General features: G+C 45.5%; 1 protein-coding gene across 7 annotated transcripts in view; it reads left to right on the top strand.

The window, feature by feature from the left end:
* The window catches only part of EFCAB8 (EF-hand calcium binding domain 8), a 1715964-nt gene that overhangs the window by 687898 nt on the left and 1001047 nt on the right, over positions 1-27019 (top strand). For 6 of the 7 annotated variants that reach the window (XM_078651814.1, XM_078651813.1, XM_078651812.1 and 3 more), the window contains one exon: positions 17816-17883. The exons of the other annotated variant lie outside the window; for it this stretch is intronic. In XM_078651814.1, coding sequence (XP_078507940.1) covers positions 17816-17883 — 68 coding nt within the window. The remainder of the gene's footprint in view (positions 1-17815; positions 17884-27019) is intronic. 7 annotated transcript variants of the gene reach the window in all.

The following is a 27019-nucleotide window of genomic DNA, read 5'->3' on the forward strand; positions in this document are numbered from 1 at the left end:
GAGGCAGATGCTATGGTATCTTTAATCCGGGTTTTCAGGAAGGCAATGATATCTTTACCCTCTATGCGTTCCGGGAGCTGCACAACTCGAATATTGTTCTTTTGTGCTCTACCCTCTGTATCCTCTGTCTGTATTCCCGGACTTTGATTCTCGCCTGTATCACAGTCATTTGTTCTTTGAGAGCCATTGCTGTGTATATTTTTTGTTTCAGAATGTCTCTTGTGTCCCTGATCACCATCAGTATAGAGTCCAGTGTAGTTCCGGAGGTGACACTTGGTCCACTACCAGTATTATCACCCCCTCCTCGGTCTCACTGTGGGAGTGGGATGTCGATACAGTGCTCACTTCCTCCCCTTTCCATTTGGAGTATCCATTCATGCCGCCCTGCTGCTGATCCGACCTTGCAAACCGACAAATATTTAAGTGCGTCTAGCCTCCCGCTTATGCCAGGCCCAGTTACCAGGGGGAATTCCCACCAAGAGGTCCAGCACTTTCTTAGTTGCTTAAGCCTAGCAGGGCTTGCTCTCAGGGTTCATCGCCTTTCCTCCAGCCTCTAGATAACTCAGGTCCCCACATTGAGAGCCTGGGTGCCCTCTGTGTCTCTCCTTCGATCCCGCCTCAATTGAAATCCACAAAGCTCACTTGCCGCGTCTGGGTACCTGTTGCAGGGCCGCACGGCTGCCATCTCGGTCACCGCAGCTCTCGTCTTTGCCGCTCCCCTTTCAGATATCTGGGGTCTTCCCCACACTTCACTTGGGAATCGTCTCAAGCTGGAAGCGCCCCCATACCTGCAAAGCATGCATTCATAATGCAGAGCCAGATCCTCAGTTCACCACCGCATACCGCTGCAAGCCCTTGCAGACCCTCTGAGCCCACTTCACCCCTTCTAGTCTGCACAGTCTTAGCTACAGTGCAGTTCTCCGGCACCAGCTTCCGATAATTCTCTTTCTTCTCACTGGTAAGGGCAGTCTCTCTGGTGCAACTGCACTCCAGCTTTGTTCTTTATCCTTCTTTTATCGCCCCGGATGCCGCTATCTTGGGTCTCTCTCACTTGGAGGGAAGGCAGCTTCTTCTGCTCATTTTCAGCTGGGCTGCACCTAGCTTTTAGTTCAGTGGGCAGGGGTCCGAAGGTGTCACCTGCCTGCCCTATTTTGATGCATGAGGGCAGTTTAGTATACAGGATGGTGGATTTCCAGTGAACTCCCTGGAGCTCACTTGAAATGCTGCTCATGCCTTCAGCATCAGACCACGTCCCCCCTAAATGCACTGGTGATAATGGAATTCATTTTCTGAAAGTATATGTGCTCTTTTACCAGAAAGTTTGGTAAAATAAATACTGATGCTAATGTGAAGGTGGTAAATGGTTTGTGTGGTTGGAGTAATAGCGTTCTTAGTGTGAGGTGCAAGTGTGATTGATAAGTTGATAAAGAGCAGCTATGTGTGCTGAGAAATGCGTCTGTCAATATGACGGATGTGTCAGACGTCTGTAAACACGCCCAACAATGATATGCTCTCTTGCTCTCTTGTGATGTACCCCAGTCCCACTCTGACTTCAGGCAATTCTAAATATGGCTGAGAGATGTACGTCATATCAACTCTGGCAGAATTGTATCTGCTGATGGTAGGTTTAGAAAACTGACGATGGATCACTGATGATAGGCTTACTGTATCATGATGGATGGCGGTCCATTAGTACACCTTTAAATAAGACAGACGGTATTCCATCAGCCTTACAGACAGATTAGTTACTCCATGAGAGAGGAATGATGGCCTGTACTCCAAACTCTAAATCAGCCCTAAATTTCCCCAAATATTACTGGTCCATCCTGCTCAATAAAAAATCTAATCATTAGTATAAAGTTTCAAGGTCCCTTTTCTATTGCTCAAATGCAGGCCCATCAGCAGCTTCCCAAGCATTTCATAGTAGCTAACCGAAGATTCAGTTAATGGTTTATTAGTTGCAGAGGAGATGAGTCCTTCCCAAGTAACAAGTGCAAATTCCAACACACAAGCTCAATAAAAGGAGACTGGCTCAACCCCTGGTAGCTATGGCACAGAAGAAGCAGACTTAACCTAAGGATTTTTTTCTTTTTTATAAGACCCAAAACAAAATGTCAAAACATAACACAATAAAAATTCCACAACCAGGAGATCTATTAGCTGGGTATCACATAACATCATTTGAAGCAACTAGAGAAAGGTTTGAGGTTGGACCCTGGGATTTTTTAAAATTCTTACAGCTGAGAGATTTTTTGCTTAAAAAGGTAGGCGATACGGCAGGTTTTGGACAAGTACCCCTGGTGGAATTACTAACTAGTACTACCAGACCATCAATTACAAATATATAGGTGTTTGCAGAAAGGTGTGCTGGATGACTTGAATAAACATGGGCTGAAATGGCAGGATAGGTTGGGAGTCGAGGATTCTTACTATATGAGATCATTAGAACGGTTGGACACCGTACTGTGCTCTGCCAATCTGCGGGTTCAGCATTTTAAGACTTTATTTGATTCATATATAACACCTGCGAAAATTGTGGAATGGGGTGGTACTGAGGGGACCTCTTGTTTCAGATGCTCAACATTTGGAGCTGATTTAGTGCCTATTTTTGCCACTTGTCCCTGTATAAAATCTATTGGTCGCGAAATCACAAGTCTTTTACAACAGATTCTCAATGTTGATGTTCCTCTGACACCACAGCTGATGTTGTTAGGGGTATATGATACAGCTGGCAATGAAGGGGAAGGACTTATTTTTATAGCAATGGCAGTTCTCAGGTTATGTCTTGCCTCAGCTTGCCTTGATCCACAACCCCAACCTTCCAGCAGTGGAAGGGACGATTTTTACATTTATGTAATTTAGAAAAGGCACTCTATGAAAGGAGAGGCAGAAAAGGCAGAATCTGGGGCCCATTTTCCACCTGGATCGCTTCCTTTTTATGAACTGAAACTTTTTTAGACATTAGATAGCTTTCTAACTAATGATCTTTTTGTTATTGTGCATAATGTATTTCCCTTTTGTCTTTTGATGATCAAATGAACATTGGTAATTTATGTTTGGAATATATGTACAGGTAAACACTGTTGCTATTATACAGCTTTCTTTATACAAAAAAAAAAAAAAAACATTAAAAGAAAATCGATAACCTGATTCTCAAAAAATAATAATAATTATAAAAATTACACCAAAGTGAATTCAATCCAATAATGGGACCATGAGCTATATTTTTGTAGGTTTTAGAGTAAAACGTACCAATGAAAATTAAACCACCAGCTAGAAGTCACTGTTCGCAGTTGACCAGGACCAATGTATGAGTTCAGGCTGACTGTAATGGAGAGAAGGTTGGATACACTAAAATCACAAGCATGACTGAATATCCTGCCTGCCAAACTCTTGGTCTTCTGCCCAATTATAAATTGGAGAGAGAGTGAGCTTTTGTTGGCATTGCCTCCGTTGACTGCATCAATGGGAGGTTTAGCCTGACAGCCTGCTTGAGTGCTGGCCATCGATGTATGGGCAATGCACTACCCGCCCTACCTAGGGCTGACCGTATTATGGCCTTTTTTTTTGTCCCTCACCGCCACAAAAAACCTAGCGGTGGCCAATAGAAAAAAAATAATAATGACCGCCATGCCCAGAGAGAAACAAAATTCCCTGAGTGTGTGGGTCATTTATTTGTTTTTCAAAAAGAGACTTCCAGTTTGTTTATAAAATCCAAAATGTTTCATGGCTGTCAAGACTGACGGCGGCCATCCACCAAAGTTTTGGTGACTAACATTCCTCAGCACACGCAAATATTAACACAGTATTAAAACTTCAATCATTGCATAAGGAAGAGTAAATCGTAGTATTTTGTTGTTTGTCTTTATTTCACAACACCCAGCCAAAATGTGTTTTGTCGATAGGGGATTACCCCGGGACGTCTTCAGGGCTAAAAGAGCATGATAACACCAGTTTTAACGTCGATTCCAATACACAAAACTGAGACATGGTGAAAAACAATTCATCACTGTGTAGAAACCCGTTCGAATGGTGTGAAAGCACAGACGTAAAATTCACAAAACACTTCTGTGTAGTGGAAACCCATGCATCATTGTACTCTTGTGACAGAATAACACACCATGTGATCAAAAACGACCAGACTATGTTGTGCTCATGATGTCTAATGAAAGGCATAGAGGCAATATGTAGTGCCCAATGTTGAACTTCTTAAAGAACCAATCATTTACACAATTGTGTATATCAATGCATATCCCAACTGTGTGACAAATTGCCAATCCCTGCACCTTGCTCCCAGAGAGACAAATCCTACCTGTCATGCTCGTCACTTCTCTTAATTCTCCTCACCTACAATGGAGATTGAAATATCACCAAAAGCTCCCTAATGAGTTATGCAAGTTTTGGCACCTTCAGAAGAAGTACCACGATGGCAGTTACTCTGAAGGTTCAGAGACCACTGTTGGGCCGGTGCTTATTTCTAAATATAGCTGTCCTCGACCTGTTAGGGTGGCGAACATCATATATTCCTTCATTCTGACAAACAGAGCTAAAACATCTAAACCCTAATCAGACCCTTTGTTTTTTTTTATGGAAGTTGAGTCTTCCAGCACGGCAAGCTTGAAGGCTCTATCCTGCAAAGTCCTCTCAAATTCAGATAGCTGTTGGACGAGTTTTCGCTGAAACTGGTTGTTTTGTTAGGAAAAATTTCACTCTGGACTAAGAGCCTGATTTAGAATTTGACAAAACGCGGTTACTCCGTCACAAATGTGATGACTATTCTGTTCGCTGTATTACAATTTCATTATATCCTATTGAACTTGTAATGTGACAGATGGGATATCCGTCACGTTTGAGTAACCTGTCTACCAAACTCTAAATCAGGCCCCAAGTCCCTTTGCTGCTGGATGCTTTTCATGCCTTTGCCCTGTCAAATTTTCTACTTCCTGACTTAGGGCCTCATTATGATTGCGGATAATCCGCATACTCCGGGCCGGCGGAAGCCACCGCCGGCCCGGAGTATGCGGATTATCCGCCGCAGTGCAATAGAAGACCCACCGCCAGATCAGGATGGTGGTGGGAGTGCGGTTGGACCAGCGGCGGACGGCAGGTCCGTCCGCCGCTGATCCGTGGTGTGAGGAGGGCTATTTGGTGACGGTGTCTGCAAGACACCGTCAGCCAAATTAGGAATTGCACAAACACATGCTTTTCCGCGGCGGCTTTTCCGCCGTGGAAAAGCATGTGGACTTTGGCTTTTGGGGGCCCGTTGCGGGCCCCCAGGGTGTCGGGGTGGGGGGTGCACATGGGGGGTACCTATGGTACCCCCCAACATTTACATGCACAAAGCGCCAGGCACCGTGCGGTGCCTGCCGCTTTGTGCATGTAAATGTAACACATGCAGTTTTAACATTGCGGCGGGTGCTGCTTCAAGCAGCACCCGCCGCAATGTTAAAACATACAGGATGTGACCGCCAGGGTGGCGGTCACATCCTAATTTGCACGGAGGGACCGCCACTGCCCCTGCGGACGGTCCCTCCACCTCTGGGGTGGCGGACGGACGCAAGTCCGTCCGCCATCCTAATCGGCCCTTTAGTCTCCTTTTTGGAGCTCAAAATCCTCCAGCAGGGCAAACCTGGAATTTTAGCTGGCAAAGTCCTCTCAGAATTGGATACCTTCGCTGCAAGGTCCTGCATACATTTCACTTTTTGCAACTTTATGGAGCAGCCCTGTTGGTCACTTCTAAGGCTCCCAGGATCTCGAGAACAGCATTTGCAGACCAGGACTCACTCCAGCAGAGGCTATCAGCAACTACAATCCAGCAGGTCACTCCAGGAAAAGAGCCTCTTGCATCTTTTGATGTCCTCTTAGCCTCACAGGAGGTTACAGCCAACTGATCTTGCAGTCCACCTCTTGCTCCGGTATACAATTGAGAGTGGGTCCATCCCTTCAGGACTCACATAGCTTACACCATTGAAGGTCCAGCCCTATTCTGATTTTCTGCTCGTTCACGTGTGTTCTTTTGAGCTGGGTTAAGGAGACACTTTTGTAATATTCAATAGCCAGTGAGTGGTGTCTGACTCCTGTACACTCCCTATGCAATAGGCACAACATTTCCAGGGTAACCCCTCCCTCTTAGGCAGCAAATCCTGTTTTCCTTTCTATAAATGATCCCACAGTGCACTAGTCTTAGTGAAATCCAACATGGCAGAACCCTTCTGCCCATGGGGGAAGCTGGTGGCCCAGCCAGTGGTGTGGCTAATGATATAAACAGTCCCTCCTCCTCAATCACACAAAACAGATTCTGAGACCAGCTCCCCCTCCCACTGGAAAAGAACTATGAATGGGCTGACTTCACCTGGTCTCTTTCAAGTTATTGAACTTCTTGAGCTCTCTCCAAAAGCCCTTCCTGAGAGGGATGAGTCATGTACCTCACAACCTTGGTCTTCATGACAGAGGGACCAAGCATTGTTTCTTCTCTTAGAAAGGTTTTCGGACCAAATCAAGGGGAAAGCCCAGACACGCGGTAGCTGCTGGTAGGTGAATGCTAATTAGTCTACTTGAGCTTCAGGCAGGCAAAGTAAAACAATGTTAAAGTTACTTTTCCTGTATATCAAAAATCAATGCTGATATTGTAATTAAAAACAGTGGTGGTATGGACTCCTGCTTATTCAAAATGAAAATTGCCAAAAATAATATTTTAAGTGTACTTTAGTTTGCTCATAGAAACAGATACAGCCCTACACAGTACACATAGTGTTTGGGGCTAGTCCCTGTAAAAATATGCCAATCTACGTTTCTTGTATGTTCCACTTTTTTGTCATGATTAACTTTGTTATAACTTTTATTCAGCATTTTCAGTAAACAAGTTACAAAATGTTACGCAAATATTGAAAGAGTCTTTTGTAGAACAGAAATTAGGTCTAACTTAACGGCCATCAGTTTTACATTGAGTCATTCAGTCATCAAGCACATACGAAGTTGGAGTCAATACTAATGTGCCTGTTAGCCCAAAGGGTGTCTACACTGCATCAAGGACTTGTAGGAGTGAAAACATAAGACACTGCTCGGTATAGCCATGCATAAGGCAAGGAATAGTGTCATAGTACAATTTCCATATCATTCATGTGGTGCAAGATCATTCAAGTGTGTTAAGAGATAACATTTAATGAGTCCCCAAATACCTAAAGGTCTAGAAGCCTGCAGTATCAGTTCTCCATAAATCCCCAGTTGCTAATTACTCTAACTGAAAGCATCTAGCCATTTTTTGTAAGTTGGGGGCCTACTCCTACCCAAATAGCTTGCCACCTCCCTCTCCGCTAGCAACAGTAATTAACTTTTTATGAGCAGTGTAGAGGTAATCTATCCAACCAAACAATTTTGGGTCTACTGGAATCAGGCAGTCTCGTGCGAGAAAGGGCTGTTAACAAGGGGGCGCTAGGTGGCGCACTGGTGAATGGAAGCCTCCTTGTAAGGCTCCCACATCCTGACGACCGATATCCTGCCATTGATCCTTAAATCGGCATCCAATTGGGCTGAAACTGCCCTCGCCTGTTCAGGGACATCTGCGGCGGCTCCGGTGCAAGTTTGAGGCGGATCGGACGTTGCACGCCGCCAGTGGAGCCGTTTTGCTGAGCAGCGGGGATTACCGCCGGAGACACCAGCGCACTGGGACGGCCTGCCTGGCGACGCAAGACCGGGGCTCTGTGGGCGCCAACTAGGCCCTGAAGAGCGCGAAAACGCCGGAGAGCTGTGGAGAAGTGCGGCGGACCGGGCTTTCTCGTTTGCGGAGGCGCGCTACCGGCAGAGCAGGTACTGTCCTGTGTCCCTATTGCTCCCGGGTGGCGGCTGAAGACCCTCTGCCTGTCCCTGCGGGCCCCGGTGCGGCGCGTCTCTGCGGGGCACGAGTCTCGCCTCTGCCATCTCCCCCCCGGGGCTGCCGGCTGCGTCTGGGTGACCTTCCTGGAACCGCCGGGCCCTCTGGAGCCCCAGCTTCTTGATTCTTGCTGCGCGGCCACCCCCACTGGACATCTGCACTGCCTGTGCCTGGTGACTCCCGGACCCATCACCGCCGACTGCCATCACCGCCGCTCCGGCCACTGCGCCACTTCTTTATCCTGCGACGGGACAGTGGGATGTGAGGACTGCTGGCTGGGGTCTGTGGCTAGAACGTCCTACTGCACCATACCCCCCTGCCCTGGCATTGTAAAGACCTTATGCACGCCTCACGGACTACTTTGGGAGTGCTGCTCTATTACCCTGTACAACGTGTTTGCTTGGGCACATCCTTGATCGCGGCACACGGTGGCGGTGCCACTCCCACGCTCCCTGATACTCTGGGCCTGCACCTTCATACATCTGCTTCTTCCTCCTGCCGGGCACATACTCCTGCACGAATTCCACCTGTCCAGTGACGGCGCACTTCTTTAGCTGTTGTGTCTGGCCCCTGAGGGTCGCCTGGAGGGCCGGCTGCACCGTTGTGCTTCCGGCAGACTGCTGCCTTTTGCGACTGGGGAGCGTGTTGTGTCCTAAGACAACGACCATTGCCAATACATATTTGCTGCCTGGGATTCCCCCCTCCTTACCACGTGCGGAGGTGTTGATACGTATCGGGAGGCGGCTGGAGAGTGGGGGCTTCACGACCTGATCTGCCGGCCCACGGGACTGTCGAGACGGTGAGACCTCTGCTGCCGTCCGACTCGCGGCTTCCATCGCCGTTCCTGCACAGCTAGGATGGGACGACCTGATACGAGGCAACCGAAGCTTACTTTCGATGCAGCCAAAAAACTGAATCGCAACAGCCCGGACTCTCAGAAACGAATGGAGACCAGCAATCCCTCTGCTAGTCAGGCGTCCACCTCTACAGATGCCCAAGAACTTCTTCGTGAAATGCGCCAGGGCTTCGCGACCATCGCGGACAAGGTGGACAGGATGTCGTCTCGTATGGATGCAGTAGTCCACAAATTGGAGGTCCATGAGGGGAGGCTGACGGAGGTGGAACAGCGAGTGTCAGACGTCGAGGACACCTCTGGGCAACATACGACACGTCTAGCTAGAATGGATAACTTATTGCGCACCATAGCGGCTAAGAATGAGGACTTAGAAGCGAGAAGCCGACGTAATAATATACGCGTCGTTGGAATTCCGGAATCCACCAATGTGGGTAGAATGGAGGTATACGTGGAACACCTGTTAAGGTCAGCGGTGGGACCGGAAGCATTCTCTCCCCAGTTCATAGTGGAGAGGGCACATAGATCCCTGGGGCCGGTGCCCAAGCCGGGCATGAAACCTAGACCCATCATAGCTCGGCTACTCAACTACAGGGACAGAGATGCAGCTCTCCGAGCGGCTCGCTCTTCCAAAAAACTGGTGTGTGATGGTAACGAATTCACGCTTTATCCTGACTTCACACCCGTGGTCCAGGAGGAGCGACGCAAGTTTCTGGACGTTAAGGCGAAGCTTCGGGCCCTACAAATTGATTACGCGTTACTCTACCCGGCTAGACTGCGGGTCACCTACCAGGCGCGCCAAAAGTTCTTCACTAATCCGCAGCAGGTTGAAGACTTTATTAAACAGGTAAAACGTTCGGCTCGCCAACGCCAAGGGGAGGCGGAGGATTCTGCCCGCGAAGATGACCAGCTTGAAGATGATGAACACTGACCCCGCTGCATCTACATCATTGGATGTTGTGGGGTATCCTATTTGTGAGTACTGTCATAGAATACTCAGTGGGATGGGGTCTGTGACTGGGACATGTCCGTCTCCCCTACATGACGACTTGGGCGAGGGCTGAGGCCTAGGTCTTGCTGAATATGTACTGTGTCGTCAGGAACCCCCCTCTCTTCTGGCGGCTGGGATTAGTCTGCCATGGGCAGCGGCTAGAGAGACGGGGTTGTTGTGTTGCCACCTAGAATGGCCCCTAGCGGGTATTACCCATGCTGTTGCTGTTGTTGTAACAGGGATTGTTCTTATCCCTGGTTGCTGAGGGGAATGGGGAGGGAAGGGGAGGGAACTAGCACTGGCGGGTTGGGGTTGCCTCTGTGGGAGGAGGGGGGGAGGGCTTGGGGGAATGTTTGGTTGATACATGTTTTGTATGAAGTTCTGATACACGAGCAAAATGCCATAGTCCACTTTCAGAGGGCAACGAATTGGATTATGCCTCTTGCAGATTTGCGATTGGGGGGCTCACACTACACATTATTGCAGCATAGCTTGCTACACCAGTATGGGCGCAAGACCAGATACTCGTTGTAATTTCCTATCCTGGAATGTGCGGGGGCTGAAGGATGCGCGTAAATGTCGACAATTGTTGGCCTATTGGGACAGGCACGATGTACAGGTGATTATGTTGCAGGAGACTCATATTCCCCCAACTACGACCCCCACATTTGGTGCGAAATGGGCGGGGGTGAGGGCTTTCTCAAATTTCTCCTCATATGCTAGAGGTACTGCCATTCTTATTCACCGAAATCTCCCATTCACGTTGCAGGGGCAACAAATTGATAAAGACGGTCGATTTGTCATTGTCTGGGGGAGGTTGGGTGGGGAGACGGTCACTATTGCCAACTGCTATGCACCCAATGTTGACGACCCTCATTTTTTCCACCGCCTCTGGGGGGGTATACTGGATATAGGCTCCAGATACATGGTGTGGGGCGGGGACTTCAACGTGGCCTTACACCCGAGAGTGGACAGAGCGGATGGCTGTTCCACATACCATACTAAAGCGAGGGAGGCCCTTGAAGGGATAGTTGATGAGGGGGGGCTGATCGATAGTTGGAGGCACTTACACCCTGATTTGCTGGAGGGCACACACTTTACTTCCTACACGGGCACGTGGGCAAGGCTAGATTACATCTTTGTGTCCCAGGGTCTGGCCCCGAACATTCTCGCCACTCGACATTTACCTAGAACACACTCTGATCACTGCCCTGTTTTCATGTCTTTGGACCTGCCTGGCTTTCACAGACCCCGTCCACCCTGGCGACTCCATCCCAGCATCCTGATTGACACTGTCTTCTGCGAAGAACTTAGGACTGACATAACAGATTTCTTCCCCCGGAACAAAGACACGGTGGACAGTGTGGAAACGGTGTGGGAAGCTTTTAAAGTCACGGTGCGAGGGTGGTGTATAGCTAAGAGCTCAGGGGTGCTCAAGGATATACAACGAACGCTGCGCAGATTGGAAGAAGAGCTTCGAACTTTAGAAACTCGTATGGAGCAAGGGTTAGATGGGGAGACGCACAGTGCGTTCAGAGCGAAACTATCAGAGTACGAAGCGGAGGCACAGAGGGAAGTACACTTTAAGGGAAAACACTGGCGAGCCCGTGCTTATAATGAGGGAGGGAGACCGGGTAAGGCATTGGCCATGGCAGTGAGACTGGCGCGAGGTTCGAACACCATCTTGGAGCTAACTGCAGCGGATGGGAAGGTACACAGAGACAACGATGGCATACTCAACACACTCCAGGCACACTACGAACAGTTGTACACCTCGCAGGCAGCTGGGGAATTTGACCTGGACGGATATCTGGGGGATATAGCACTTTGCTGGATTAGCGATGTCCACAGACGGTTTCTAGGGGCGCCACTCGAATTGGAAGAGATACGAGATGCCATCATGTCCCTGAGCAACGGGAAGGCGCCGGGTCATGATGGTCTCCCCGCGGAGTTTTATAAATGCTACGTGGAGATTATGGCTCCGGTGCTACGTGAAGTATTTAATGATGCCATGGAAGTAGGGATACTCCCGAGATCGATGCGAGAGGTCATTATTACATCTTTGCTTAAACCTGGGAAGATTGCCACCCAATGTGACTCATATCGCCCTCTATCTTTATTGAACTGCGACGCCAAAATTCTTGCGAAGGTCCTTGCGACCAGGCTTTCCTTACTTATGACCACGCTCATTTTGCCAGATCAGTCCGGCTTTGTCCCCACGAGATCCACGTCACATAACCTCCGCACGGTATTCTCCCTCATTCAAACTGTCCATCCGGAGATTCCCCTTGCTGGGGTTTTTTTGGATGCCTCAAAGGCATTCGACTCTGTGGAATGGGGATTTCTATTCGCAATCCTGCGGAAAATGGGATTCCCCCCTGTTTTTGTGGCCTGGGTACAGCTGCTCTATACCTCTCCAATGGCGAGAGTATTTGCGAATGGACAACTTACTGCCGCTTTCGCGATCACGAGAGGGACTCGACAGGGGTGCCCTCTCTCCCCGTTACTTTTCGCGATGGCTATTGAACCACTGGCCTGTCGCATCCGACAGCTCCACAAGCCCAGCGCCTTCAATTGTTTTCAGCGCCAACTCTCAATATCATTGTATGCCGATGATGTCACACTTTACGTTAAGGACCCCCAGGCTAATCTTAACTCGCTGTTGCGGGAGTTTGTTACCTTCGGATGCCTTTCAGGTGTCTCTATCAACTGGAGCAAATCCCAGCTCTTCCCGCTGACGCCGGCGGTTACCGAATTTCCACTAGATTACCCGCTCGAGTGGTGCACTTCGGAACTCCGCTACCTGGGGATCCAGATCTCCAGAGACAAAGAGGAGACACTGCGAATGAATTACGGAGTGGCCATCTCCAAATTGACGGACTCGGTGACACGGTGGATTAAGCTACCCTTGTCTATGGCGGCGAGAATCTCCCTAGTCAAGATGGTGGTACTACCGCGATTCTTGTATATGTTCCTCAATATTCCCTATCACCCTGGCGCATTTTTTTTAAAAACCTTACGCTCGGAGCTTATCCGACTGGTGTGGGGGGGGAGGCAGGCTAGGATCCGCTGGGCAATCTTGACACAACCCTATGGAGCGGGTGGCTTCGATGTCCCAGACTTCGAAACATACTACTTAAGTGCACAGGCTCACTACCTCTATCATTGGCTACGCCCAACTGCTTTCATGCCACAGGTGGCAGCGGAAGACTGGATTGCGCACCCGCTGCCACTGGAGGGAGTGGTGCATGCCCCCACAGCCACGCTGGAAATGCATTCCAACACTGTGTCCTGTACAATAGAGGCGTGGCGCAAGATAGGGGCGAGGTTGCAAACCCCGTTGCTGTATTCGCCTCGTATGCCACTATCCTACCACCCACAGGTGACTCTCTTACGGGAGGTAGGATTCCGCCGAATGTGCAAGAGGTTGGGGGTTGGGGTGTGGGGGGACCTATTCCGGGATGGGCAGTTCCGATCTCGAGATGACTTCTTTGGAAATGGCGAACATACCCCACTGGAACTCTTTTACTACCTGCGACTCAGAGAAGGCCTGAAAGCCTTATTACCTGATTATCCTCATGAACCCCCCAGCTTAGCCCCGCTCACTGTGGTGTTGAGCAGCCCTGATGGCGCACACCTGGTCTCTAAATTGTACAAATGCATTCGAGAGGAATCACCAGTAGTGCCTAGTGCGGCTAGAGGGCACTGGGCAGATGATTTCGGGAGGGATATCACTGATGCCCAATGGCAGTACTGCTGCGAATTGTCAGGAGAGGTGATGTCTAGCTGCCGCTTTAAGATCATCCATTACAAATTCCTCCATAGGATGTACTATACACCGGCTCGGAAATTCCGGTTCGGGCTTGCCGATTCAGACAGATGTGAGAGATGTGGTCGGGAAGGAGCGGACTTCTTCCATTTATCATGGACCTGCCCGCAAATACTGGACTACTGGGCACGGGTCTGTGAGGGCCTGTCACACATGATAGGTACTGCTTTGACCCCAGACCCGATGTTATTCCTTCTGGGCCATACAGCGCGGATAGCACGGACGGTTAGGAAGTTCACTAATGTAGCGCTACTGTTGGCTCGGAGACACTTAGCATGTAGATGGGGCCGAGGTCGTGCTCCTAAGTTTAAGACTTGGCTGCATGATATGATATACTGTCAGGAACAGTATAGTGTGTTTTCAGAACTGGTACCTTTGCGCTCGAGACCAGCGGACATTTGGGGTCCCCTGCAGGCCTACCTTATCGCTGACACATCACAGGGGGAGGAGGGCGCTGAAACAAATATTGACACAACACATGCACAGTCTATTTGAATTACCTGTTCTCGTTTCACGCCATTTGGCCTGGGCAGGGAAAGAGCTATTGGAGGCCTGTTACAGCGTTTGGGACGTACCCGATATAGAACCCCCTCTCCGACAAAAGCTATATATTTCTTGTTTGCTGCATTGCCTTTGAAATGTTGGTTGCATGTCTTGCGTCAGTGTTCTCCCTCCACAGGTATTGTCTAACGCCACTGCATGGACTTGGCCTCCCTGACTACTCTAATATTCTACTTACCTGCATACCAGCCTCTGATGGAACTGCATTGTTCTTTCACTAATATGTAATGCCTGTATCCCCCTGCATTCCAGGCTACAGCTGTACTCACCCGATTCTGTTCTATCCTATTACGCATGCTTGATTGTATATTATCCTCATTTGCCCCCCTAGGGTACTGGTTTGAGATTAATGTCTTTTATCTTATGTGTATTAACTATTGATTGAACTTCACTACACTCCCTGGATATGGAAATTCGCTGCCTCAAATTGCCCTACTACAGGTGTATCGCTGCCGGCCTTGTATGGTTGTAGGCGCACTGCTGTGTATGAATGCCTGGATGTTAATAAAAGTTTATAATCCAAAAAAAAAAAAGAAAAAAAAAGAAAGGGCTGTTAACACCTCAGACCAATATGAGGAGACCTCATGGCACGTCCATTGCAAATAAAGGAAGTCAGCCTCCAGGTCTTACATCGCACGCAGCAGGAGTACTTCCGAAGGCAGTCTTCCAAAGACCAAGAGGGGTGTAATAAGTTTGATGCAAGAATTTATACTGTATAATTCTTAATTGACTTCTTGCTGATATCAATCCCATTTATGCACAACAGAATCTTCAAGTGTCTAAGAGGATATTCTTCTCCAGCTCTTCCCCCATTTAATTCTAGCAGGGCATTTGTTAACCTGCAATTCATCTTGCATAGTACTTTATAAGATGGAAATCATCTGTTTAGTTGTCGTATGCGCCAGCAGTTTATCTACTGTTGGGAAAGGGTCCAGCTTACAGGTACTATTAGGAATAGCTGCCCTGCACACTCCACGGATTCGATAGTAGAGGAATACATCAAGAGTTGTACTGGTATGTCGTCCCTGAAGGTCTCCTATATGTTCTACTTTTAAATACTAGGCACCTTGCCTTGTAGGCTACCAGGTGTACTTAGTGGTGACATGGAATATTTAACTGTAGGGTTTCTTCCTGTGAAAAGGTTATTTGTACAGGTTTCCCTGCAGGTTTAACAGATACAGCAGTCAATAGGCCTGAAATCAGGTTTTTCATCTCATAGAAAATGAGGCGCATGAGGATAAATCATTTGGGTCGAGAATCTTGCACAAGAAAACTGATTTGTTTGCATGACAACCAGTCTCATCAGCATTATTATTGAATAATAAAATATGCACTAAAATATAATATATGTTCTTTGTAATAAGATATAATATTTGGTAAATACAACTGATTAAACTTAGATTATGGGGAATATTCTACTGGAGCTATGCTGACGACATTCGATGTCAGGCAAACAAATAAGTGGTGTTTTGCAAGATTGTCGACCCAGATGATTTATCCTCATGCTCCTCATTTGCTATGTGTCACGATAACTGCCCAAGAGCAGTGAGGGTGTAGAGCAACCCCCTTTCTTTTGATTCTGGTTTCTAGCCATGTTTTTCATCGTCAGCCTAGTGGGTGGCAAAGTATATGCTGCAGTACAAAGCTAACATTGAACTTTGACACCATTTGGGTATTTCTTTCACCGTACACTGTGCCCTTACCGGAAACTTAAATATTCCAATTAAGGATTAGCTAATTTTGCATTGTTTTAGATGTTAGAGCCTATAAAGTGGCGACTGGATAGTAGTACCCAAGTATGCAGAGTTTGTAAACCACCTGTATTAGTCTGCAAACTGTGGGGGATTACCATGTAAAAGAGACGTTCTCACAGTACTCGCATTTAAAGGTGTAAAGTGTTCCAGATGTGGAACCAAAGTGCCCTGCAGCAGGGGATACATTTTAAACTGAAAAGTACCCAGTAGTGGAACAGAGCAGTCAACATGATAGTTTAATCAAGTGGAAGTCCCCTTTTATTGAGAATAAAGTGTAGAGTGCAAGGGATAATCTGGATGAATCCTCCCATTAAACATTCTTAATGAGAGTGCAGTTCCCACAAGAAAGTTCCATCATCTCAAAGTGGTCTATCAAAATTTGTTATCTGTTGTAAAATTTCACAGATTTGATCAAGAAAGACTCTTCCCTTCCAGAGTATCACAATCATTTTGTTTACAAATCCAATTAGAATCCCCCATAATGATGCATCAATATGAAGCAGGCATAACTTTTTTTAAGTTCACTAAATGCTCACATGTTTCACACTTGTGTTCTTTCAGAAGGGATATAAGCATTACCAAAAGTTATTTATTTTGTAAAAACATTTTAATAGAGAGCTCCACAGCAAATGTATTGTGTGCGGCGCACATCTGTAGCATCCTAAAATGAAAATTTAATGGAAAATGCATGTTCTCCAACCGGGAGATTTCCAAATAGCAAACTTAAACCTATGTGCCCCTAGTGTAAATTGGAAACATGAGGAAGGAGTGTGAAAGGGAGAAAGAGAAGCATGCATTGCATGAGTCAGAGTAATGAAACATCTCTCCAGACCCCTGGTGTATTGAGGAGGTATCATCCTCAGACACTTAAGTATTTTTCCAGAGCAGTTCAGCTGGCAGTGCCCGCTGGACTGAGCCCATTTTAGGTGATTTCAGCCTGGTAAGACAGAAGGTACTACCCTCATGGGCTACTTACAATGCACTTAATTTAAGAACATTAATGCTTAATATTTGCGAACCAGAATTTTACTAAGCAAGACATTTTTTGCATCCTGATGAATATTTCTATGTAGGATTATTTTCAAAATTGAAAATGTAATCTACAAATATGTTCCCCTAACCTGCACATAGGTAGCAACATTGGTGTTTTTAGGAATTCAAAGAAGGTACCCATCATGAAGAACTTAATTTTTTAAAGAAAAGTAACATGTGTCCCTAATTTATCCTTTCTTAAGAGGTAGTTGTTTTGGAATAATCTAATTGTTACTTATCCTTGTCAACAGCTTTCTAGGTTAACCACATGCATAGGTGACTGACAAATTCTCGGGTCCTGAACAATGTAATAAATCTGTTTTCTTTTTATATTTCAGTGGTATTTACATAAACAATTGTCAATAAAAAGGAAGGACTTAAAAGGGAATTATTATCTTACCACCAGTGTTATAACTCAGTCGGAAGTAGCTCCCAAAAATTACTTTTTAAAGACGACCACACTTTAGGGTGACTACCTCCCTATAGGTCAAAACTAGTTTGATTTCTGTCAAGGATGGACATTTTGTGAAACATTCAGTGGTTGTAACTAGAAGTTGCTGGTCTACAACATTGCTCATTAACATTGAAATTGTGGTTTGGCACTCTTTGTCCATTATCTATATTTAAGGCCTTTTTCTAATCAGAGTTCTCATGTTTAAAAAGAAATATTAAAGGGTACTGGGAACGGGTAGACATAGGATTTCACATCCTTTGTCTTTTCTTGGCAGAACAACTGGATATCCGGTCCTAATGAAAATGAGAGTAAACCTATTTTATATATCAGTGATTCATAAAATATAAATCTGTGTGTCGTCCTCTGACAAGAGACAATTATTCAACCAAAATGTGTATTTATTAAAGGACTTTTGTTGAAGAACCACTGTGCAGGTTAGTAATATTTCTTTTGGTTTTGTCTTTCTTTTAGATCGTCTAGAATTGTTGTGAGGAAAGGAATTCTCTGTTTTGATTACTGTCCCGAGATGAATATTCTCTGTAAGAGAAACCTTTGACATTGTCTGATTCATTGGACTTTGATGAAGTGCACCTCTGTGAACATAATCCTTTCATGCTTCTCTCCCCATCATGTCCTCTTATCTTTTGTTTCTCTGGAGGAAATTATATTTGAAGTTGATATGTTGTTGTATGTCCCAACATTATCTACTGTCTAACTTATACATACGTTTTGTAATCATTATGTGTAACTGATGTTTTACTGCTTGTAGCAAGAATAACTGCTTAATGTTCCTAGGAAAATATCATATGCTTAGTGCCATCAGTCACCATCCATTTAAGATACAGTCAAAAACATTCAAGCATGTGAGGCTTTGGCAAACAGAAGAGAATAGGGACAATAGAGAACTGACACATTGGAGTGATGGGCAGTATGTGTTAGAAAAATATATGGACAGAAACATAAAAGTAAGTTTAATAGCAAGAGCATCTAGACCCAATCTACTCAATGTTTTATGGTTTCCATTTACATTAATGGTTTCACAGGGAATGACATAAGAAAGGATTTCCTTGAATATGACTCCAGGATATTTGACAATAGTAAAAAGTTTGTCTAAAATTATATGTTGTGTTATGTAATTTTGGGCTATATGTATCATACAAATTCGCATTCGCAAAGGCCTTTGCGAATGCGAATTTGGTAAATGGGATGTATGAAGGAAAATCCGGTGCAAAATAAGGAATCTCAAAATTTGCAATTCCTTATTTTGCAATTGCATTTAAGGAATCCCAAATTTTGCAATTCCTTAAATGCAATGTATGAAGCTAAAAAAAATTGCAAATTGTCCCTAAGGAATCGCAAATTACGACCAACTTCAAGTTGGTGGTAATTTGCGAATTTCTTGAAAAATGCCCATTTTTGTATTTTTCAAAGTGCCATGTGACGAACATACATGCCCTTAGGGCATGTATATGCACCACATGTGCACCCATGCTTATTTCAGGGATGCAACAGGGTGTCCTTTAGACACCCCTGCACCCTTGAAGTTATTCTCAATTTGCGATTAGCAAATTGCGAATCGCAAATTGAGAAAAAATTCCCATTCCTTCCTATAGGCCTACTGGCCCATAGAAATGAATGGGAAAGTATTCCTTAATTGCGAATTCGCAATTTGCGAATTCGCAATTAAGGAATATCAAGAAATCGCTAAACATTTGCGATTTTCTAGATACATACCAATTTGCGATTCTGAAATAGCGATTTCTTAAAAATCGCTATTACAGAATCGCAAATTGGTTCCTTGATACATATGGCCCATAGTCTTATAAAGTGCACTACCACCCCACAGGTATCCTGGTGCTGAAAACAATTATTTCCACTTTTCGCACATGTTGCCATGTTACAATAAGGATGACAATTATTCTTAAAGGATGGCTAGTCTACATCACACCTTTTCGATAGAGCCATGTTTTAAGCTTCTACCTGAAGTGTAAAAAGTCTTTTGTTTATCTGAGATTGGGCAGAAGTTCATTCCATAGTCGAGCAGCTGCACAACGGAATGCTCTTATTCCAAACCTTGCTTTTCTGAATCTGGGCATGCTAACCAAATTGTATGCTAAAGAACGAAGGCTACTGGTCGGGGCATACCACATAAATGTGCTCTGCAGTAGCATGGGCCCAAGTCCATGCAAGTCCTTGAATACAATGCAGAGCGATTTAAACTTTATCCTCTGTGTCATTGGGAGCCAGAGGGAAAGTTGCTCTGCGCAGTCTCTTTAATGTAGCTTCGCAGCTTTTGTCTGGATTCTTTGCAGTTTCTTAATCAAATAGTGTGGGGCGTCTAATAACGGAGCATTACAATAATCTAACCAGCTCAGAATGACACTTCTCACCACAAGTGCTCTAGCTGAGGTTGGTAGCATTGGGAGTATTTTCCGTAATGCTCTGATAAGGGAGAAGCAAGTTCCAACCATTTTATACACTTGAGTTTCAAGGCTCAGTTTGCCATCCAATACTATCCCTAGATTGCGCACTATCTTAGAGGGTGTTAGTGGCTTATCTGTAGGGATAGGCCAGAAGTTGGTTGGAAACGGGAGAGGGACTTTTTTGCCATGCAGTACTGAATTTCAGTTTTATTTCCGTTAAACTGACAGGAGTTATCTCTGAGCCATCTTGCAGTTTTTTGCATATACTCACTCGTGAAATCTCTCGAGTAGTATTGACTGATTTCCCTCCAATGACAAGATGAGTTGTGAGTCGTCTGCATAGTTCAGCAAATTGATTTTGTATGATTTAATAATTGGGATCAGCGGACTCATATAATTATTGAACAGATTCGGACTGATAGCTGATCCTTGGAGGACGCCTTGCTGGATGTTACCATATTTAGATAGGAAGGGGGGTATGGCCACTGCCTGTTGTCTATCCAACTGGTAAGATTGAAACCATTTCAGTGCCATGCCCTCTATCCCAATTTCCGAAAGCCTCCTCAAGAGGATTTTATGTTTGACTGTATCGAATATTCAGTAGGATCCGTAAAACTGATTGTCCCCATCTGCTCGCATTCTCAGTTCGTCAAAGGCCGTTACTAATACAGTCTCTGTTTCATGACCTGGACGAAAACCGAATTGTACATCTTCTAGCCTGTGATTAGTTTCTAGGAATTGCGAAAGATCTTACAAACCAAACAGGGTAGGTTACAAGAGAGATGGGTCTGTAGTTATTTGGGCACAGGGATCAAGCATAGCTTTCTTTACCAGAGGTGTCACCCTTGCCTGTTTCCAACAAGCAGGTACTACCTCACTGCTTAAGGATTGGCAGCAAACCTGTCGTAGCAGTGGAAAGAACTCTTCCTTACGTTCCTTCCATACCCTGTGTGGGAGAGGATCCTCGGGAACCCTGATGAAATACTCAGAGGACGTCTGTTGAAATACTCCTATGTTGGGATCTTAAAATGATCTAAAGTTACTGACCTGTCCTGGTCTACCCACTCCTCAATCTGAGTCAGTAGCGACATCTCAGTCGCTCTCATTTCGATTTCTTTCTTATCTGCATTTTCCATTTCCAGACCGTCAATAATTTTAGTAATTTTCTCCTCGAAGAAAATCGCTAAGCTGTCACATAGGGCTTGAGTTGCAGTGATTTTATTTTTTGTGCAGTCGGGTTTGGAGAAGTTGTTCACTATTTGAAATATAAGTCTAGCGCTGTTAGATGCCCTTAAAATTTTGTTGGCGTGATACTCAGCTTTCACTTTGGAGATTTTCCCTTGATCGTTACTCAGTGCTGCCTTCAGGGCTATTTTATCCTCCTCCTCGTACCGCTTCCTCCATTTTCTCTCTGCTTGTTTGCAACCCTTCTTTAGATTTTGTAGCTCCTCATTATACCAAGGAGCTGACGGCCTAAGGGTTTTTCAGTTTTTTCATTGGGACAATCTGATCAAGAGTATTGTTTATCTGGTCACAGAGTTTCATATAGTTTTCATTCACCGATTTACTTGCATCAAAGGAATCTTTATCAGTGAACGCTGGGGATTGTTTTATTATTTTCAGCAGTTTATTCCATTCCCCGCCTTTACGGCTATTTCCCATGCGGGAAGTGTTTTTATTTACTTTAGGGTTAAACACCAAGAATTTAATAAGGAAATGATTGGTCCAGCATAGAGGTAGAATACCTTCAATTTCTGCAACGTTTTTTGCCTAGAAGAATAAATCTAGCATATGACCTCCCTGATGCATTGGTTCCATCACCAACTGCTGTAGATTTAAGTCCTCCCTTGATTTAAGAAGGTCTATAACCCCTTCCACGCTCATGACGAGCTCAGCTCGTCATGAGTTACGACGCTCGTACGCTCATGACGAGCTGAGCTCGTCATGTAACGCGGCTTTTAAAAAACGCAGCGCACAGCTGGAAAACCGCTAGCGCGCATGCGGTTAAATGCTTGACCTAGGTTCCCGTTAGCCCATGGATTAAAATCTCCCAGAGTATTCATTCTGGAATGAGTGAGTGACATATTGTAAAAAACGTCAATTAATGCCTGTTGTTGGTGGCAAACTGGGCCAGGGGGTTTATAGCACACTATACCAGTAAGTAGGTGCCCTTTAAAATCCTTTAAGGAGAACCCTAAGAATTCGATACCCTCCACTTCGCCAATGTCAGTTGGGATGAAATTCCATTTGTCCTTAAAGATTACACCTAACCCACCTCCTCTTCCATTAAGTCGTAGCTTATGAAAAGCTCTGTAGCCAGCCCCAGTTCAACATCCGAGTCAGGGCGTGTCCATGTTTCCGTCAGAAACAACGCATCCAGGTTATGTGACTCTAACAGGAGGTATGTCTCCTGTTGATGTTTCATCGTGGAGCTAGCATTAATTATCCACATTTGAGGTTGTTCCCCTCCACTTTCTCGGAGACTATTCTCTCTATTGCCGGTGTTATATAGTTAAGAACATCGTCCCCTTGCTCACCTATTGCCAGAAGTTGTTCCCTCGTATATCAATGGTGGATGCTCCCTGTAGAGTATAATCCTAAACCGGCAGCATGGCTGACGCTATGTGCTGCCGGTGCGCAGACGGGGGCAGACGGGCTTGCCTTTGGTGCGCCAGCGGTTTAAGTAGGGAGGGTAGTCTCCTCCTTTAGAGCAACTAGAGTGCTGACCAAGATGGCGAATGCATGGTGACCCACTCTTACATGCGGTGTCTTACACTTTTAATGCAAGAAGAAAAATACTGAGATAAGATTACTCCTTTCATTAACCAAGAAACATTTAAAAGGTACATGCTTTGCTTAATTGCTATGTACTGCATTCAGCTGAAGTAAAAAAAATAATAATAGAGGCAATGAAAAAGCTTATGCACAAAGAATTTGCCGACTTTGTAAATCTTTGTTTTGTTTTTCATTTTAACAAGAGAACGAACAATATGAATATGCCCTTATCAATGGCAATACAGTAATTTGTCTGCATGTAGTGAGACATCTATACCTTTAGTAGGAGTTACACTTACATCAGATCTTGGCTCTGATAGGGAGGTCAAAGACCATCCATTCATTGTCCGCTGTCAGTCCAGCATGGAGAGGCATTGCATAAATTAGAGATAAACATTGAATTTGCTGCCCCACGTACTCACAGGTCGCATTATAATATTATCCAGCATATCTAAAATGATTCACATCAAGTTTATCCCTTTAGTTTGTCCCATTTTGAATCCAGTATAGTTTATGTTACCTATCATGCACGGTTTCCATTGAGTGGTGCATGAAGTACATACGGAGGAGATGCCAAAAGTCTCTGGGTCTAAAGGTGGGATCCAGTAGTTCAGCATAGTGCTCCATCAGGTCGCTGCAGTATATCAAATTGTCAAACCATTCTTTAAACTTGGGAGCTTGTCTCCTAACCCACCCGCAAGCCACACTACATTTTGCTAGCAGAAGCCACAGGGCCATGAACCTTCTGTGTGGTATGGCTTATTCTTTTACATAGCCCAAGAGAGCAACTACCAGATCTGGTTTTATTATATCCTCTACAATGGCAGAAAGGCCTGTCATCGCGTCCACCCATTATCACTGCACTGCATTGCAATACCATGCTAAGTGACCTGCACCTGGTACAGGAATCATTTTCCCTCAGGCCGAAATTGTGTACGCTCACTGGGGTATAATAGGCTCACTGCAAAACATATAGTCAATGCTTGTGAGCTGACTTTTTTGGGAGATCTTAACCATCTGGGCACAGCAGAATTTCCAGTTTTCATTCAAAATCTCCTTCCCTAATTCGGACTCCCATTCCTGCTTTTCTCTCACAGTGGCATCTGGACTTTCCTCCTGTGCTGCATGATATAGTATGCTGCTGAAATGCTTGGTACGGGCTGCAGTCAGCAGAATATGAAGAGTAGTGAAGATGTGGAGGTTCATGGGGAAACCTCGGAGTGGTTTGCCTACAACTGCCCCTCAACCTGTGATATGTGAAAACGTCTATGGGAGATCCGAAGGAATCTACCAGGTATACTACAAGAGTGATGCATTTACAAGTTGCCAGTTGTGACTAGCCCTTTGCTTGTAGATGGGATCTTTTTGTGAGTAGCAGGTATTAGGAGGTGGGAGCTCAGAGGAAGCCAAGAGGGATAAATGAATCTCTTTCACACTCTTTCGCACAGCTTTTCCCGGGCCCTATATGTACATTCAGCAGTGGACGGCTTTTCCTTTCGAGTAAAGGAGGCCATATAGCTCTCTTTGATTACTAGATGGGGCAGGAAGGGAATTGGACAGTACCAGAATGTGGCAAAGTGGGCCGGGCACTGATAGTAAAGCTCAATATCTGGTGCTACAAAACTTACCTGATCAAACAGCAGTGTGAGAGTTTCCCATTTAATGCGAGATTACCTCACTGCCCATGCTAATCGGATCATCTGTGTTCTAAATATAGAGAAATGCAGCTGTACGTGGGAGGTGGATATTCAGGAATAGGTATAACAGTTTCAGGAGTAAGACCATCTTAATGAGTCCTATGTGCCCCTAAGGTCAGCAAGGGAGAGATCCAGTGGTTGACTTATCTGTAAATTTTTAAGCATGCTACTATAATTCTCACATATCACCGGGTGAACCTTGTCACATGTAGAATGAGGGGAAAAATCTTTGAGTTCCCCCAGTTTATGTGGATATCTCGAGAGAGCGCCAAATCAGGAGGAATTTCCTCATAATTGCATTCAGGTTTGCATTTGGGTGATATATATATATATATATTGTGGAAAAGTGAATTTTGCCCTGTCATGTGTCCCTACGTGTTCCCCATTATATGTTATATGTGCATGATCGATATGCATATTCATCCCTTGACCGAATAAAGACGCAATTATGGTTGTGTCCAACGTTAGTATGCCAGTTATCCAGTCCTCGTGAAAGCAACGAGTATTAGGCCTATGTTGCCAACGTTTTACATTGTGCACGTTAATTCATCGAGTTGCACCTGTTTCTAGGCCTCATAGGGCCCGGACACCAGATTCAAGCTCCAGTCTCCTGAAACCACTCTGAGGAGCGATGCAGCCCCTCCCGCATCCCTGACCCTTCACTTACTTTCTGCCAAGCAGCGCGGTGCCCGGCCTGGCCTGCCTGCCTGTCTGCCAAGAATATGTTATGCCTCTAGTTATCAGTTCAGCTCCCCGGCTTCACATTCCTAAGCTAACGAACCGCATAAACATCTTCAGCTATAGTCTAGTCTTCCTGTCTCCATGCAAGAGAATTACTGAATTAGTATCCATAGAAGATTCATAGCACACGTAATACATGTAGAATATATGCATGCACCAGCCTTAGTGTCAGGTAGCCTTTACCCTGATGACTTTTAGATTCTATCAACGTGTTCTCCAAACACGAGATACCAGATATGCTATAGGTACATGTCGTCCTGACATCCCAGACTTTAGTCTCCTCTTCTAGTGCAGAAGTCAGAGCCCCCAGCTCTCCCCAGTTACACGTCATGGCCCGTTTGCGCGCACCAGTAGGTTAAAGGTTCCAGCTGCCCAGGTAGCCCCCTCCATGTATCCACCCATTTATGACACTTCTGTGACGTTTACATCACATGTCTCCGTGCACGCCCTGTGCACGCCTTCTTTGTACGCCTATGTGTTCTTATCTTACGTTTGTCACTTGTTACGCCTACTGTATTCAATACAATTGTAATGTTTTCCTATATATACTATGTAATGTTGATGAGACGTTGCAGCTGCCATTCCAGTCCATTGCATGCCACACCATGGTCTTTAGGCTCGAGCCATCCGATTAAAGCCATTCTGACTCAGATATCACGGATCCTGCCTCTTATTTATTGAGCTATCTGTTTTAGTTAATGTATAGAAAAATAGTACCGGTAATTAATTATTTATTTACCACATAAATGGTGCCCGAACAGGAACGAGCCCCTTCCCCACGCGCCGAAGATGTAACGCAGGCCCCCTGACCCTTCTACAGCCGTGACGGAACCCTACGTGCACGTGCAGATATTTCTGCTTCAAGTCTCCCTCAGGCCCATGGAGGAGACGGAGACTGCGGTCCGGCATCCAGACGAGGCGGTGAGGAATGCGGTTCGTCCCGACCAGAGCCCAAGCCGAGAGAGCAATGTCCGAGGTATCCGGAGGCCCACCTGTAACCGAAGCCCGAAGCGCATGCGTAGTGCGTAGCAGTAACCAGACGTCGTAGCAGTCCAGTCCAGTCCGAGGCCTTCAGTTTGCTTCCCGGTGAGTACCGTTGCTGGGGGTATCTAGACGGGTGGTCATTAATTTGTGCCCGGTCCGACGGGTTTGGGTACACAGATCCGGTCCGACGTGTTCACTTAGGTGAATACGGTATGACGTGTCTCTTTAGGAGACCGGTATGTTCTGTACTGTTTTAGCAGTGCATCCAGTAATTCTAGTAAGTCTGTTCTCGGGAAAATTCAAGTATTATGTTTTCAATGTATTTAGTAGTATCTGTTATTACTGTTATTAATGTGTTTTTGCTGTCGTGGTATGAGTGATTGTTTTTGCTATTCATTACTGTGATTATTGTGTATTGTGTTTAAGTTCAAGTACGGTTCAAATATGCCGCTGTTTTCAAAGTTACGTCAGATAAAAACCAGAAAAGGGTTACTCGAAGAATCAGTTCCTGTCCCTCCTAGGGACAGTCCTGGACATTTCATGTATCATAAGCATGGCTTAGATGCCATACTGTATCTAGATTTATGGGTTGATTACACCAAGCATCTCGAAGAGAAATATAGATGGCCTGTATCAGGAACATGGGATGCCGAGTGCATCATGAGAGTAGAAGAAGCATTATGGAAAAAGAAAGCCAGACAATCCCAGAAAGATGCCATAGATTTATGGCGTAAAGAATCGCATAAAAGAACTGAAAAAGAATTCAGAAAAGCCGAATTAAGTAGGGAATCTTCCGAAAAAGCCCAAGAAAGGGAATTACTAGAAGAAGGTGAACGAGTTAGAGCAGAACAGTCAGACAGACAAAGAAATGCCCTTATTAAAGGTATGTATCCCCTTCTCGCCGAGGGTTTGCCGAAGGCGACCCCGGAAACACTCTGTAATTTACCGCCACCATTGGTCCCGACTAAGCTACGTCATAAACCGACTGCAGCTGAAATTTTCCTTTCTTCCTATTTGGACGATACAGTCCCAGAATATGCAAATCCTATTCCGCC

The sequence above is a fragment of the Lissotriton helveticus genome, chromosome 7 (assembly GCF_964261635.1).
Source record: "Lissotriton helveticus chromosome 7, aLisHel1.1, whole genome shotgun sequence".
In the NCBI taxonomy this organism is placed as follows: Eukaryota; Metazoa; Chordata; class Amphibia; order Caudata; family Salamandridae; genus Lissotriton; species Lissotriton helveticus.